An 18170-nucleotide genomic window follows, 5' to 3' on the forward strand; every position below is an offset into this window, starting at 1 on the left:
TCCAATAGAGAACTAGGAATCGCCTGATAAATCACTGCAGGCGGCTTTCAACGAATGGCATAATTCTTTACTTTAGGAGAATAATTACACTTTTACGGGCTGCAAAATTTATTTATTCGTCCGACTGAATGTAGCTGCTGCGTACTAATACCAAAATGATTTTTAAGGTTTGTAGTCCGATTTTTCCAAAAAACAAGCGCAACTGGAAATATTATGTAATTTCTGAACATGGTTTTCGATTTGGGTGTAATGTATTTTTAAAAAATCTTATTATGCAGTGCGAAGGCTACCTATGCCAATCCGCTAAACACCGATTCTTTGAACACAAAAATTGTGTTTTATACATATGATTATTAATTATATATCTGGAAATCCAGATTGGAGCACTCGAAGCATAAAGACTTCTTAAGGGAAAATCATCTGCATTGCTAGACACTTCTGCAAATAACCGAAAAGTGGTGACAGATACGAAAAAAAAGACGCAAGAGATAAAAAAAAGTTTCTAAATTGAACAGGGAATTCAAATATTTTGGCAAATAAACGGCCATTGGCGTGCCATGGGAAAAGTTTCGGTTGAAGAAAGGGGGCCTGGCACCAGAAAAATCATATATTCTCAATTAATTCCGGAACCCTGAACAATTTATTCCAAGACATTTAGTATTATATTAATGTCGGTCTTCTATCTACACAAGAATCAACTCTTATCTAACTCGCCTGTTACAGATTTGTAAATCTCATTCGGAAATTCCGCCTTATTTATTTTAGAATTGTCTCGGGACATAAACACATTCTTATGTCCCATATCCCTTCTGAAAGAACAGTAAATTAAAAAACTGAGGATTCAGCGCATCGTCTTAAATATCGCCTTTTTTGATTTATTTAAATAAAAAGGTTTTCAGCCACATAAGGGTTTGTTTTTCTAGAAGATTTGCTTTCGTGTTGTCCCTAAATCTTTGAATATATTTACTGCTAAATTGAAAGAAAACAAGGGGATGTTTTTTCGAAAGTTGTTCTTTTACGGATTTAGCGTTCTTACTTCAATCTAAGAAATAGTTTTTCAGACGAATCGGAAATCGTTCCCAAGAAACAAAGATACAAGACTCGAACTAAGTTCTGTTCAAAGTTCACTCAGATTTTACAAAATAAAAATATATTAATGTAAATAAATTATGAATATAAATTTAAAAAAATATAAATTAAATCATATTTGACTGTTGCAGAGGTCGTCACCCCACATACGTACATTCAGCAAACTGCGAGATTTTCTAGACTTTAGACCAGAATTGCCTTGTTAAACTCATCAACAAAGTGTATGATTTTTTTTTACACAGAACATGCCCTGAAATTTGGATATGGTAGCGTAGCTTATCTTTCGTGGCAGCTATTTTTAATGTACGTACATACGTATTTTGTATGTGCCAGTAAAAGACATAATTTACCGCTCTAAAGGCTTCCTGGAAAGCGTGTATCGTAGTCATCGGGTTAGCGTATCTCATCGGCATAAAATGTGCCCTTTGACATTAATTATGTTGCAAGCACAATATCGAAGCTTAACTTGCCGCTGAGTTGATAGTTGATTTTCTTTTAAATTCAGTTCTCAGCTTATAAAATGTTAAAATGTTCCCTGTAAATTTTCCACTGGAGTCGTGTTCTAATTCCGTGGCTGGAGAAGAAAAACCTTAATTCGAGTAGCCCAACTCAGTTCGCCTTTCAAGCCTTCAAGCTTGGAATTAATTATCCAACGCAAAGTTTTGAATCTGAAGTATTTTTAGCAACTTGTGTAATTTAAGGTTCACTGTGTTCATTCATTGTGCAGATTAATTTCTGTTGTGACAAGGGAAGTATTGTAGCAGTATAATTGATAAGCAGAAAAAGTATTAACACCCTCAGCCATTTACGTTCATTAAAGTGTTTTACCAGATACGAAAATAAAATTGTACACATCAGCGTCCAATCTTCCGATTATAACTTAATAATATTCTTAATATTAAAGTCGGAAGAACTCGAAGGCCAACTCTACGCCTTGGAGACATCAGTCCATCTTCCGTCAAAAATATCAGATTTCAGTGCGAAGTTTGTGATTTTTTTGTTCTACTTGCGGCACCGAAGATTTAACATTTTCAATTTAGTTTCAACCAGATAAGTAGATTTCGTAAACTAGGTTGCCCGCATCAAGTCGAAAGTTGAATTTGTTCGAGATTTCAGGAATAAGGCTGAAGATTTCAGCTGCAAACTTTCAAACTTTACCCAACCATTTTCCTATATTTCAACAAACACCGTTTTATTTCTTACACTTTTGTGACCTGGATAAATAATGAATTTTTCATGTACTACACTTCATTTGACTGTTGTTCAGCAAGTTTACACCATTGGTTTATACATTGAGGTTTATTATCCATTTACTTATTTTTTGTAAAGAAGTTTGCCATGGAATTTTCCCTGTGTGCTAAAGATCAAATTGCTCGATTCAAGTTGGCACAATCTTACGTGGAATTTGGCAAACTTTTGAAAACTTACGGCAGCATTGAAATACCTCACTTCTTAACAGGTCTTTATCCAGTGGGAAGGTTATGGCAAGATAACAAGGGTCGGAAGAATTCGTGTTAAACAAAAAGTCACTGACACAACTACATCAGCACCTGAGATTTTTTAAAAGTGGCTGGAATATATGTGGAGAATGAACCGAAGCTTCAAGGTCTTGTTGACTCAAAGAGAGTTCAATAACAAATTTGATACCAAATCATTTTTTACTGGTCGAGCCCTCAATTACAAGGATAGTTCCAAAAGTACCCGACCCAACACTTTAAAACAAAAATTTTGGAAAATATTACGTTATCTCTCAACATGGTCTTCTTTGAGTTTGACACACTTTTCCCAGCGATGCTCTATGACCTCTAGATATACCCTGTTTATAGTAAGAAGCTCCGAATATTTCAAAATAGGCATCAACCTCAGACTCCACCTCTTCATTATTGGCAAATATCTTTTCACCGGGCTATTTTTTCAAGTTTGGAAATAGAAAATACTTTGAGGGGGCTAAATCTGGCGAATAGGGTGGATTAGGAAAAATTCAAAGCCCAGTTTATTGATTTTGGCCGTTGCGATGACAGAAGTGTGGACTCGTGCGTTGTTTTGATGAAACAATAATTTCTTTTTCCTAATTTCCTCGCTCAAACGCTTCAATAAATTAGTATAATATTCTCCGTTTAATGTTTTCCTTTTAGAGAGATAGCATAATATAAATTATCCGATGTGCATCCCAAAAAACTTACGCTATCACCTTTCATGCAAATGGAGTAGTTTTCGCCTTCTTTGGAACCGATTCTAACCTTCGGATCTATTGTTTTGACTGTTCTTTCGTCTCAATTGTGAAATGATGGACCTATGTTTTATCCATGGTTATGAATCGACGTAAAAACTCGGCTTTATTGCTGCGAAACTTTGCCAAATACTCCCTGGAAACATCATCACGGCGCTGTATTTATTCAAATGTGAATAATGGCGGCACCCATTTTACGCACAGCTTTCTCTTATCCAATTGTTCGGTCAAAATGTGACGTACAGTACTTTTTGAAATGGCTATCATGTCTGCTAACTCGCGCAATTTTAGCTGACGATCTTTCAGTACAGTTTTGCGAATTTTCATCACAATTTCTGTAGTGGTCCCCTCATTGGGTCCAACACTGCGGAGTTCGTTTTGGCAGCTCGTATGACCGCGATTAAACTCTGCTATGCAATATTTTACAGTTGTTAATGAAGGACTAGATTCCCCCAGAATAGAATCTAACTCCACTTTGACGTTGGATAAACTAAAGCCTAAGTATTGATACTAAAGTATTGATGACTAATTTTTCCATGTTCAGAAAAATTTCTAAAACGTTCACTAAAAACTGCTCTAAAACAAACACAAATCAACGTAACATCTTCAAAATTTAAACATTTTAATGAGGCTTTTCAAGGTTAGGTCTCTGTGATATAAGCAAATTGTTAACGAAAAAATCGCCATCTATACGTCAGGTCGGGTACTTCTGGCACTATCCTTGTATATAAGGGGTAAACGTAAAGTAACAATTCTAAGTCAGAATCTCAGCCCTCAGTTCCCAAATTTTAAATATTTAATTTCTTTTAATAATTTTATTTCGAAATTCTCCTAATGCAGTCAATAAATTTTGTCAGAGTGTGGTCAGTAGTTAATTAAAGGTGTAATAATGCCCCACATAAGCCGTTGTTTCAGTCATTTCGCTCAACTTGCAAACAACCGCGGCTGAAATTAAGGATTAAGGCCATGTGTCCACACAGGTGCAAGGAAAGCTGCAAAATTTAAATGGAGCATATATTTGACTGAAACAAAGTTTAAATAAACAAATGTTTGTATAAATGATTATATAACTGACTGCTTATCTCTCTGCTGCATTTTAAGTTTGTAGTTATTTCTGTACCCTCCAGAACATATCGGAAACAAGCAGAATACTGCCGGAAATTACAAAACCAAAAAATGAGTCACAATTTCTATAAAAATAGTCTATTATACATCAGGATTATAAAATACATCAATATGACCCGAACGCCAAGTTTAAATCGATATCTAATCTAAGAGATCTACAACGTGAAGATCATAAATACTACACAACCGCGGTGTATACAGGGTAGGCGCGTTTTCATAGGAAAAACTTTAATTGCCGACAAAGAAAATATTTATTCCTTCTGAGCAGCTGATTCTAAATGAACATTAAGTTGCACATGTGCTTTAATTTAACCGTTACTGTATCTCTTAAGTTCTAGAAAATTCCGGTACATTCCCGCGAATTTGTAGCGTCCCGTAGAGGACACAACGTCTTAAAAAGTTTTACTTTTGCTTTTACGGAACTCTAAACATTGAATTCCAGACAAATGGCGCAGAAGTTCGGAAAAAACTTTTTGCCGCTTAGGACATGGAAGGTCGTGAGCGTCTCTTATCATTACCGTTAAATTACGAAACTCCGGCAAATTATGCTATTTTTTACATGCCTTGGAGATATTTAGCGCAGACTGAACAAAGAAAAGTTTCTGACAAATTGGGGAAATTTCTAAAGCGATCTCTGCATCCGAACTTTTGCAGAAATAAAATAGAACGGTTAAGCCTGTAATAAGTATCAACTTGTTAACTGTTCATAGGGCTTTTTAAAACCTAATTTACTGCTTTATATTTTGCAAAAGTAAACAGGATATTGTTTTTTTCGCACAAGCCATAGCCAAAAATACCTAACAGGGCCCTACTTACAAACGTGGTTTAGGTGTTTTTTTTTAACTGTTAAAAAACCACTTGAACACAAAACCTTACGGAGTAACTTCCGGTTCAACTGAAAGCAGACCGTTCTTTTGAGGTCGAAGGTATCGCACTTGCCAAAATTATCGAAACACGCGTTCCCTCCCATGAAACTGCATTAAAATACCATAAGAAAGACGTATTAAATTGTACATTATGTAAATATGTGTACAAAGTATACATACTATAGGATGGGTTTTAAATCCGATTATTATCAAACCTGTGGCATGAATAACTTAATTTTAACGCATCATCTGTAGGAAACTTTGTTTGTGAATTAATAAACTGGTTAAGGGAGTTTTCAGTTGGGAGAAAGTTAGTTTAGGATGTACGGTGGAAGTTTTAATACTGAAACTGAAGTTTCAACCCTTCCAGCGAAACAAGTTCTAATTACAGGAGACGTTTTGTAAAAGATAACCAATATTCGGAAAGAACTCTCGGGGGATTTGGGTGTTATTTGCATGAAAAACTTGAAAGTTAGATCTGTAAAATATCATCTTTCGTAAAGATGAATCTATTTAGCTTAAATGTTTAACCTCTATTTAATTTCCACAGTCCCCCAGGTTCCACGTCAAAAGAAGGGTGACGAAATCTCGCTTAAAGTTTTTTTTTCTACATATCTATTATTATTTAGAGATTTACGAATTTCAATTTAAAAATGTCGGACACGCACTTAAATCAATACATTTTTCCCAGACACTTTCAGATAAAGCATTCAATTTATCTGACATATTTGGATTGAATATTTTGAATCGAATGATACAGTTACATCTCCCCAGATATTGATATTCTGCCTTGCGAAGTTATAATACGAGTAAAGCATATTAAAAATAAATGACTGACGCAAATCAGGCGGGATAGAAGATAAAATATCGTAAAATACATATACGATATTTTCTCATTGAACAAGTAAAAATTATTCAGAAATTGCTCTGTATATTTTGGTCGGTTTCTATGAGAATTCTTAATTATTGCCTGTCGACACCTATTTTCACATTGCGTAAAAATGGAAAGGTCAACTATGCCGCCCAAAGTTTCGATTACAATTTTCTCAGGAAATGGGAACGGAGAGAAAGAAGTGTCCCATATCCTCGCTATTCCTATATCCCCAACATATATAGGAATAACGTTGGACACGTTTTCCATGTTTGAGAAAAAGTATTTTTTGGATAGCAAAAGAATGAAAATACAGACTAGCGAATTCACTACCCCACGACCGCTCCTCTGCCCATCTATCTATTAACTGCTTGTTCTTTGTCCCTTTTGTCTTAACTTTTCCAGTTCTGGTGTGTCCTTCAGGACCGTGGGAAAAGTACCTGCTAGTTCCCATTACAAAGGGACCAACAGTTTAATGTCACCCAAATAATTTGCACATATGGCCACTTAGAAACGTTGCGGTATTAGTGACCTCGCTCGACGATGCTTTATCTTAAGAAGGCACTGTCGACCTGCTCCTCATCTTATTGTCTCTTCTAATGTCACATTTGCAAAACTTAAGAACTAATCAATCTCCCACATATATATATGGTCCATTTGTCCTCTTATTATGTTTATCTTGGGACACCTCTTTCCCTCCGTCCGTGGAAAACGTATCCAACGCTATTCCTGTATATGTTTGAGAGAAGGTATTTTTTGGATAGCAAAAGACCATCTTTAAATCGTCAACTTTCTTAGGAAACGATTTAGAAAAAAGAAGTATTTTAACTTTTATCTTATATTAATGTATAGAATACGCTCCTGAAGTAGTGGCCCGTACTTTTGAAACACCCTGTATATATTCGCGACACTCTATACATATAGAATTTGCATGAAATCGGATTATTAGGATGAAAAACTACCTTATTTGCAAAAATCTCTGAAAAAAGGAATTGCTAATGATCATGTTGGTTGAAATGATATATCTCATTAATAAATGATACAAAATTTTATCTAATTCCAGATTTACTCGTTTCAGGTACATCGCGTGTGGTGGCTAAGAGATGGAGATAGGTTATTGAGTAATGCTTCTGCTGGGGTAATAGTTAGCAACCAAACATTAGTTTTACAGGTGAATAACATTCTCAACTTTTCACACACCTTCTGCAATCTCGATTATGGATTCACTTTTCTGAGAAACAGGTCGTTGCCAAAGAAAATGGCTCGCCCGTTATGTATCTTAGTGTTACATCTCATCTAAAAAAATTACACATCTATTTTTTATTTAGGGTGTAAGCAGGAGTAGTTCTGGTCATTACGCCTGCGAAGCTACCAATGAAGAAGGGACTTCCGTCAGTACTGCTTTTCATCTGAGGGTCAAATTTGAACCTGTTTGCAAAGAGGGCGCATCCAGAAAAATTGTGGGCGCGGCTAAAGACGAACCTGTTCATATTGAATGCAAGGTAAAGGAACGATAATAACACTTATTTAACGAGTATATTAAGGGCGGTTTGATTTCAGCTAATATGTTCGCTATGTGAATGCGTTAAACCTTCTTGATAATTAATCGATCGTTAATATACGGGCTAGTTACAACACTTTTCCGCCGACTGCATTGGGCAAATTATTGTATAGAAACTATTAAATAAAAAATTAACAAAAAGAAACATGCGTTAATTTCAACCCGAGCTTCTATGATTCAGGAAATTCTTAGACACAGCGACTTTGCCCGGCGTAACATTCTTCCTATTTTAAGACCATCATTGACCGTTTTCGAGTCAGCAAAAGGCGTGTCTCGTGGCGAATTCGGGGATCCAAAAAATACGCGCTGACGTTGCACGAACATTCAGATTTCTATTCGATTTTCAAAAAATTCAACTACTATCTGTTGCTTAAAATAATACCACCTGAAAATAAGAGTTGATACAGAAAAAGTTAATTGGTACCACAGGCAGGGAAGCCCATAATTTGTCGAATCAAACGTTACAGCACTGTGAAGCACGTGTCCTTTATTTTTCATCTACAGTTTAATTCTCCTCTGGAAAATCTCTGTAAAAACAGCTAAAATGAAGTCGACTATGTTGTCAGCGTTGTTATTGCATTTTAATATGGCTTCTGCTTTTTCAACTTTAATAAATCCTCCCGTCCCTTTTTTTCATTTCTTTAACTCCTTTAATTAATTTAATATCTTCAATTTTTGTAAAACAATTCAGTAAATTTTATAGAATCATCTACCCATTTTTGCATTCCTTTTAATCTTTACCTTGGCCTAATTGTATTTCTTTGACTAAAATTATCTGTGATGCACATTTTCGTAAGAACATAAGCCCTCTATAATAATCCTTCCTGTCTGCATAGGGTTTATTTTTTGTAATTTATCGCGGAGCTTATAATTCATGTTGCTTTATTTATATATTCTGCTTTAACCCGAGCGTTATCCTCTAAAAGAAGGGCAAATAGTGAGCACAATTGCGTGCAAAACAGAAATAAAATGTGAGATTTTTTCGTGTTAAATTCGATTGTAGGAAAAATGCATTTCGCCACATATTAAAATTTGAAATAAGCATTAATGCCTTAATAGATAAAGCGTTTTCGATCCAAAGATCGGAACAATCCGTTCTCCATAATGCCAGTAATAATTTAATATCGCTAACTGTCACAGAAATGTAAAAATCCTTTTGTTCTTCGCGAAATTACGAGATCTATATCAAGAGCAGAACTTTCTAGTGTGAAATTCGAATCTATTATTCTAAGGCTTTTAAAAGCATCTCGCTTAGAGCTAACTTTGATTATTTTTGATGGCCCAGTTTCATCCTAACGGTTGTTTAAATGCTTCGTGGAGGAGTTTACTTATTGATTAAATCTTTGACATTTTCAATTTGTTTTTGAACTAAATTTCAACATTAAATTTTTAATATTTTATAGCATACGAGGTCTTCTTAGAAATGTATAATAAAAAAATATAATAGCGGCTGATCACTAAAAAACCCTGAAGGACGTTCTTGACCGAATATTTTTACCAGGGGATAGAAATTCTTGAATAATAGGTCTGAGTAATGAGTTAAGAAATGACGTAACATAAATTGTATGCATACTTTCAGGTGGATTCAGAGCCATCGGCCATAGAATTTCGATGGAGCTTCAATAGTACCCCTGGAATTTCCCGAGATTTGACAAAACATTCCAAAGAAGAAGATGGTACTAGTGTGTTAACGTACATTCCCCATGAAGCAGCTGATTACGGTACTTTACAATGTTGGGGGAGAAACGAAATTGGGTGGCAAAGAATATCGTGCACCTACCATATCGTGCCCGCAGGCAAACCGGATCCACCTCAGAATTGCATGGTGACAAATGTCACCCATCATTCAGTTGTGGTGACGTGTCAAAAAGGATTTGACGGAGGTAAGTGCTCAAGAAAGTTAATGATGAACTTATCATTCACGGTCAACGGTAGCGTTGGTTTCTTAGACAAACACTTCAAATCTCGTGAAAAGATATAGAGAAGATCAACATCTCGACACATTTTTAGCGCCTTTCAGACGTATGCGAAATGCAATAAACTTTTATTATTGCCAAGCATATAAAATTTTATTACAATCTGAATCTATTGACGAAGAGTTCAGTTTATGATTTTTCTATATCAAAAACGTTTTATCATATTAGAAACTTGAAAATGTCATAGAACGGAATTGCTAATATAATTATTCATAAAAATTGGCAACTTCCATGAAAATTTATGTAAATTAACATGAAAGAGATCTATGCAAAATTCATAGACTAAAACCCAACATTGCTATCTCTGCAATTGTTACAGCGTAGCGCGGCGTCTTTACAACTTCACTTGCTTTGCATATTATGGAGATTTGGCCAATCTATTATTGTTAATGTAAGTCGCCTGAATTGAGTAGAATTTCCATTTGAAAGGAAATATAAGCCTGTTATTGTCAGTTTATGTTCTGGAATTGACAGAATATTTATTGAATTGGTATAGGCTCTAACTATTTTTGTAGATATTAAAATTTATTTTTTGTGAAACGTCTTTTTGAAAAATATCTACTATGGATGTCTAAATTCCGCGAAAATTTTCACGTAGAATTTTCCTAAATACCTAATTTCGTGTTAAAATTGGTATTCAAATTAAATTTATACCACAACTAAAAATCGCAACGCTCAATCCACTCTTGCGGATACCGAAACCCCACGTTATTACGAATTTACTTACCCATTCGAATTTATTTCATGTCCTCAAAGCCATTGTTATTGCACCTTTACGTGCAATAGCAAAAATCTTAAGGATACCAAAGTTAGAACCTAAATTAGTTTCTCAAAGCAGACGCCCTCGATAAGGTTTTATGTCATGTAAATTAGCCTCAAGTTCATGAAGCCGCGGCAATAACTGTGCAGCTGCGAACGGCATCTTGTACCTGATGAATTTTATATGCGAATACTCTGTTCCGTTCCAATTTACATAGGAGACGCATATTTTTAGAAATTAACTCCCTCGATTCAATTAAGATTGTTAGAATTGAGCCTCAGTGGAAAATCTTAATTAATGTAGGAAGGTATTAATTTGATCAATCATACATAGAATAAGTATGAAACTTATTGAAATTCTTGAAGCTTTACTTGGGGTAAGTATACAAAGCTAAGATATGTAGAACAAAATGTGACAAAAACTGTAACAGTTGTAAGAATAATTAAAAGAAGATACAAAAGGTAGATAGACATCAGTGTTTGCCCTAACAAATGTCGACCTTAAATTGCTGGACACTTGATGTTTGTACCAAAAGCGCAATACCGCAGCTGTTGTACAGAGCGCAGATTCACGATGCGATAGAGCGCACCGTGAATCGCACAGAAGATGTGCTGGTAACATGCGCACGCAATAGTTCAGTGCAGGGCTGTATAAAAAAGGTCAGGAAGTTCGGCTACCAGTTCTTTCGTACAAAATTAAAATGATTTGTAGGTTTGTTTATGCCAAGAAAACACTTCCGTGATATTCCTATTTGGTTTACTAGATCCCCATAGTGGTTCACCTTATATTAGACTTGCTGTATTCGTTTGATGAGAAAACTATATTCTATCTCACTTTTATTATTGGACAGTTAAGGTGCTTCTTTTTGAGAGTACCAAACTAAAAATTGAAAAATAATCCTAAAATGCCTATCATCGCTTTCGATTTTTCACGATCGCTAAAAATAACCCCCGGCAACTCTCTAATAAATATTAAATATCAAAATTTATGGTAGGCTGATGAAGTCACGTTTCGCAATATAAAAAGCGATAAAAACCATTTTGCCTTGATTAATGGACATTGGCTCGAGTAAAAGAAGAGTCTTAATTAGGTTTGCCTTATGATTTTCAACTTTACTGAAATTAAAAATCATTTTACATACCAAAATGCTTACAAAATAAACGCGCATAGGGATTAATTACTTTTTTTGTAAGCCATTTAATCGGAAATTTAGTTTTTATTGTGTAAATAAATCGGTGGCACAAATAGAATTTGGAACTTTCCACTTTTTATTTCACTTGAGGAATTTGTAATATATTTTTGTCTATGTTTTTCTTGGATGACCTTTACGGGTTAGTCCCAGTTAGTACATGTTACTCAGATCAATTTTATAAAAATCCAAATCTGAATTCTGCCTTTAAGTATTAAGAATCTCATAAATATAGCCGATTTACTGCTACATAGTATATAGTCACAAAGAGAATTTATTTTTCAGGTCTGAAGCAAAAATTCGTGCTTGTATTGTTCTCCGGGGAGCTCTCCGTTGCCAACATATCCTCGCTCAGTAGCCCCGAATTTTACATACCGAATTTGGAGCCCGCCCAAGAATATTATTGTACAATTTATTCATTCAACTCCAAAGGTTTGTAAGAATTTATATTCGTAGAAAGTTTTCTATGTCGACTTTCCTGTTAGTTTTTATCGCCTATCGATTGTACTTTAGTTCAGGTTTATGAGAGCAATAAGAATTACCATAAACCTATATTGGCAAATAATGTTTTTCGTCCCGTTAAGTAATTTTACAGAAAAGAACTTGAAAATTTTATTTAATTCTCTTTACGTATATCGTCGTTTCAGTTTTACTAACATGGATCTTAATGCAGGTTCATCGAAGTACACAGCACCAACGTTTCTCCGCACTTTACCAGCACCTGGCTTGAAGGAGCTTAGAAGATCAACAGAACCAACGGAGAATTTGAAAACGGCACTGTCAGGACCTTGGTTGTATATTCTTCTAGCTGCAGGATCGACTTTTATCGTTGCAGCCGCTGTGGGGCTTATCGTTTTTGCTATCAGAAAGTTCAAGGTAAATTTCTGTTTTACATCTATCTTTCCTAAATTTTTTATCGAACTAATATAAGCTCAAAAGAAGAGATTTACACTACATCTAAAAGAGTATCACGTACTTTTCATCCGATACCTCCCTACGCGACATACCCACTAGCTTGGACCAGTAGAGCAAGTCTCGTTTCATGCACCATACATTTCATTTTCATATGAGATATCATAACCGCTTAAGAAATGATGAGATACATACATCTGGGCTAACGATTGTAATAAAGCTTTGTAATTAAAAGTGAATTTGGGACACGGAACTAAACCGAACAGTGATGATTTAATTAGCCCCGCTTATCCCTAAAACTTGAACCATATTGCCATTTAATACAAGGATGTATTGTTAAATTACTTACTACAAGTCCACGTTTGGGCAAAACTTAGGGCAGACATCGTTCGTATCTCCCCATTGCTGTTGTTAACCCTGAAAAGATAAACACACGATGGGTGTAGGTTTAGGGTCCTGAAATTGAGGTTGACTTAAAGGAGTTCGCGTAAAAAATTCTTCAGATTAAATATTTAACTTACGCCACGAATAATCGCTTACAGCTTGACTCACTCGGCGTGAAATAATCGTCATAATTAATTATTCTTTCAGGGATCTATAGAATTTGGAGGTATTTAGTATATTTCTTAATATAACATACAGTGGCGTACACTGACATCTATCATAAATATAAATCAGCTAAACCTCTGCTACATCACTGGAGTATGTATTTTAAATCTAAATACACATCGAATAAAGCACCTTATCCCCACATGAAAATAGAGTCGCCTTACATATTTTATTGAAACGTCACTTAACTTTAGTTGATACCTGTGTTAAACCGAAAAAAAATATTGAGCTGGTATCTTTAACTCTAAGATCATTAACAAGTTTGAACCTTTCATCCAGCCATTTATAAGACATCGAATAAATTATCCCTTCGGGGCCAATTTTCCTTTTTCCCTCGCTTTCCTTTAGCTAATAATGAATTAGTCGATCAAACGTTTAAACTGAGATAATTTAAAATTATACTCTTCTCAGGCATCCTTCCCAAGGAATCACAATTTATAGAGCTGGTCTTACCTGATTAATGTAAATTAGCCAGTCACCTGTAAAGGTGATGTGATTTTTAAATATATTTTTTGGTATATAAGGGCGGTGTAAGTGATGAGTTCTTTACATCAAATTACAATATTATTATATAAGTTATAAAAGTACCTACAACATATCCAGGATGCATCTTCCTAATTCTGATATTAAAAAAAATTTTTTTTACTTAAAAATATTTTGAAAAAATTATTTAATAGACTGATGAAGGAAATGAATTCTACAATATTATCTCATATCTTTCAATACTGATATGAAACCAATGTAATCCTTTGTCTGTTTGTTAGTTCGGTACCGAGGGGAGCAATGTAATTATTTTTAACGAGCTAATGGACAATCGACATTGAATATGTTTTAATGAACCTGTAATGTGGTTTCCACTGGGACTAAACGGGTTTTGACAATTGAGATTCGTTTCATTAAATCTGAACAGGATTTGTCACGATTAAATTTTATGGTGTCCTCGAATATGCACAAAATAAGACTACAATGAAAATATAAAATAAGCCAATATGTGTTTGTAAATCTAACAGAAACATAGCTCAGGAAAACTTGTAGTTTGTGCGCTACAACTTATTTCAATAAATAACTAATTGCGTTAGACTGAATAACATAGGTAAATCTTGCGTTCACCACATCTTCAAGAAACCTTGTTTATTTTCATCTATAACACAAACTTTGGAAATTAGGAGGCAGCATGAAATAAAATAATATAAAATACATGTGCATAAGGTATTTATACAGTATTCGTTGATATTTCCCAAGTTTGGCTCCTTGTCCGTAATAACTTGTACTGTAACGAGCTACCTACTCGACTTGTGACGTAAATAACTGATCTACACTTCGATACGATTTTATTTATCTAAACTCCAAAAAGAAAATTACAACCAATTGAAGTTTAGTGTTGACATTAATACATAAATAAAGTGTTCATATGATTGATAAATCCTCTAAACCCTATAAACTACAACCTTTACTGCGAGTAAATAATGTGTGCTATTTATCAAGAGAGGACAAAAGCGAAAGATATATTATTTGGATGTTTGTTGTGGTATACAGTAAATATTTGTTATAGCAAGGAAAATGGTTTCGACAAACGTGCTTTCGAGTTATTTGTTCTAACTCTGATGAAGTTTTTCTAGTGGCAACGGCGTCGATAGATTTAATTACTCAAATAAATAGTTTTAAATACTCCGAGCGGCGATTTGGGTTGAATCGGAAAATGTAATTACGGCTCGTTGGTTAGAAATCAAAAGTTGTTTTATGTCCGATTCGATTATAAAGAGCTCTTTATGAAACTGTGCAAGCTGTGTGTAATCCTATTAGACCAACCTGTAACAAGTATTTTTGTATATTTAACAATGAGTGAATGAAGGATGTAAATTTTTTTTTATTTGATCATGTAAGAAATAAAAATCCATTATACTTTTCCTTACCGTAAAACATCGTTTTCATCTCGGCTTCCCCTCGTTCAGTAAATTGTTCCCTCTGTGATAGAAAATGCCCTTTTGACTTAAAAGTTTTATTGCACACAAACACACACGACAAATATTTTTTGTCCGAGTTCTTAGTAAAGAATAGCATGCAATTCCACCGTCCCTACTACCCCTATTTGAGTGTAGTGTGCCAGACATAATAGAAAAAAAACATTCATCCCAAACATATAGAATGAAAGGAAATTCACATGTCAATTTTTAAAATATTATTGGCAAACAAAAATGGTGAGTATTTCTTTTCAGGTTGATACTCCTGTACGACACCCTCCGGTAGGCAGGCCGAAGCCAGATCCCATAGCGGGTAACTCTTTTCCTCTGCCTATAATGACGGATAGTGTAACAGAAGATGACAACAACCCTGATTTAATACCTCCCACGTACGGTAAGTAGTAATAACTGAGACAAAAATCTTTAAAAATTTCTGTAATTGACATGCTATGTAGTCATTGTTCAAAGTTATAGCAGAAATTTATATAGCAGAAAAAAGAAAATGACCCTTTTTTCGTTTCTTCCCGAGTGCTGACGTAAATGGAACACTGCGAGATACTAAGCCACAATATAGTAATTACTCAGGGGACACATTAGTCAACAAAATTGATGAATCTCATGAACGAATTCGTGAAAGCAACCCGTCTGATAATTTTGCTGTTATTTTTAGTAGGGAAGATTTTGAAATTGGAATTTTTTTCAAGAAAGATATGCCATGAAGCGACTAAAGTTTCTAATCCCTTGGGAAACATTTCGTCGCGCTCAGAAGTCCCCACGTATTGACTGATTACTATGAACTTGAGAAACTTATTTTCCAGGCATGGGATTTATCCGACACTGGCCAATTTATCGGAGAAAGTGCGATTTGTTTGGGTTTGTGAGGCGGTGTGTGTATGTGATTGAATGGGTTTTCGGCTTGCCATGCCCTATTCGCTTAGCTCTTTATTTGATGGTTACAGAATAAATTGGGTCGTTTTCGCTACGGTTATTATATTAAAACCTATTTGCCATTGAAGCCATAGCGTTTTTGAGGATACATTCACTGGGCAGAAAATCGATATGCTTTTTGTTTGTGAATTCAAGATTTGTTATTTTCTTGCTTGATAAATAACAGTTTTGTTCTAAATATGTTCTATACGTCTGAGGTGAATTGTTCATTCTTCTTCTTCTCTTTTTTTTCGGGATGAGGGAGAGAGGAGGGTATTCCCGCAATGTAGGAAAAATTACTGCCAAGTCCGCAAAAGGAATAGAGCGTTCATTTCCACCTGAACGCTCTATTCCTTTTGCGGACTTGGCACTAACTTTTCTACATTTAAGCTCATCCGCAGCAAGCTTTCCATTATTTTCATTCTCAAAGTACTTATCCATACATTTAAGGACAATTTTAGAACAAACTTGCATAAGTACTTAATTTTTTCCACCATTGTGGTGTTGCATAAGTGCCTTCGGCAAAAACCTCAAAATATTTCTATGTGTAAAAATTATACAAAAACTGCATTTATTTGCGAAATATAGCGGTTTAGGTGTGAAAACGAGAAACATGGTTTTAAAGGGAACTTAATTGCCTTTCAGCGCACTTTAGACACGTCTAATGTTTAACCGTAAAAGCATTAATTTTCATCTTTTTCTATATGGGAAAAATTTATAAACATTTCCAAAAGAATCTTCAAGATTTCTCTTTTTTTGGGAATTTAAATCGCGTTGTAATAGGGATTTTCTTCTTAATTTGAAAAAAAAACGGTAATTTGAAAAACCGCTGAAGACTCACATAGGAATTATTAATTTTTGAAACGTCCTATGGGATAATAACGGTGCCTTATATGAACTGGTGCCTATATGAATGGTGCCTATATGAACCCTTTAATATAAATTGTATGTAAAAATACGGTTTTTACCAAATATTGACAACATCAAATTCTTTGTGTATCTAATTAGGCTAAGTTGAGGGTTGTTTCTACGAATTTAAAGACAGCTCCTACCTGCTTTCGACAGCAATATTAAAGAATCTAATCTCACCTAAAACTATTCCAGTGCTGGCATTTTTTGATGCCATTGTGGAAAAAATGCATTTTTAATAGATTGCATAATGTAAGTGATATCTAAAGAGTCGTCTATTTCAAAGCCTACAGTTAAGCATTATTCAGTAATTGGTAGAGTGGCGAATTTTAATTACCAAGGCAAATGGCTCAAGTTGCTTAAGCAATAAAACATTCAATACCCCATTCGCAATTCGCTGAATTGGAGAACATGCAATAAAACTATTACCCTAATAGAGCTGGCTTATCAAACCCGACTTTGCAAGTACCTACTTATTATTCGGAACTGGAATCGATAAACAAATCGGAATTATAGGATAATATTATAGTCGAAATCGTGTAAATGTTGTTTTTTATCTTACGGATCTATAATAAAAAATCTTTTTAAAAAAATGTAAGATAATAAATTGTCGGTCCGCTTCATTCAACTGAAAATTGCTCCGATCCAATTTGTCTTCAAATTTCGCTTGTGAAAACGATTAGGGAAAGAAATTTTGGAAGAACATTCTTGATGTCTATCAAAATTTAATAATAATAATGAAAATGAGAAGTTAGTGTGACGCTAACGGATTTCATTCTTATCATAATAAAGGAGACACGTAAAAAAATTGAGAGGATGCCTGATGTCAGAAAAATTATTTTCTTGTGGAATTTTCCGAGTCTAACGGCCTAGATTGTAAAGCTGCCCATACACTAAAACTTTCAGTGAAATATCTCACAAACCGCTGAAGTTATAAACAACACACCGAATAAAAATTTTAAGTATATTACTCTGTATAACGATAACGGAGCCTTAAAACATAATAGTCCATATGAATTTCTTCTAAGCTCTCCGAGTTCTATCCAATGTTAAATTTTCCTGATTAAGACATGAATCAGCCTGCATCCTCTGGTGCTGTTTTAGAGTAATTAGTAACGATAATATCTCTTCGTGGTTCATCTTTTAAGACCTGTCACAGTTAATCCTCAAAGGAAGTTTAAAAGC

General features: G+C 34.6%; 1 protein-coding gene across 1 annotated transcript in view; it reads left to right on the plus strand.

Annotated features, from left to right (window-relative positions):
• Positions 1-18170, plus strand: part of LOC136419804 (nephrin-like) — a 161290-nt gene that overhangs the window by 142269 nt on the left and 851 nt on the right. The window contains exons 8-13 of the mRNA XM_066406354.1: positions 7260-7352; positions 7510-7683; positions 9322-9625; positions 11953-12099; positions 12341-12543; positions 15405-15543. Of these exons, the coding sequence (XP_066262451.1) occupies positions 7260-7352; positions 7510-7683; positions 9322-9625; positions 11953-12099; positions 12341-12543; positions 15405-15543 (1060 nt within the window). The remainder of the gene's footprint in view (positions 1-7259; positions 7353-7509; positions 7684-9321; positions 9626-11952; positions 12100-12340; positions 12544-15404; positions 15544-18170) is intronic.

Source organism: Euwallacea similis, chromosome 3, assembly GCF_039881205.1.
Source record: "Euwallacea similis isolate ESF13 chromosome 3, ESF131.1, whole genome shotgun sequence".
NCBI lineage: Eukaryota > Metazoa > Arthropoda > Insecta > Coleoptera > Curculionidae > Euwallacea > Euwallacea similis.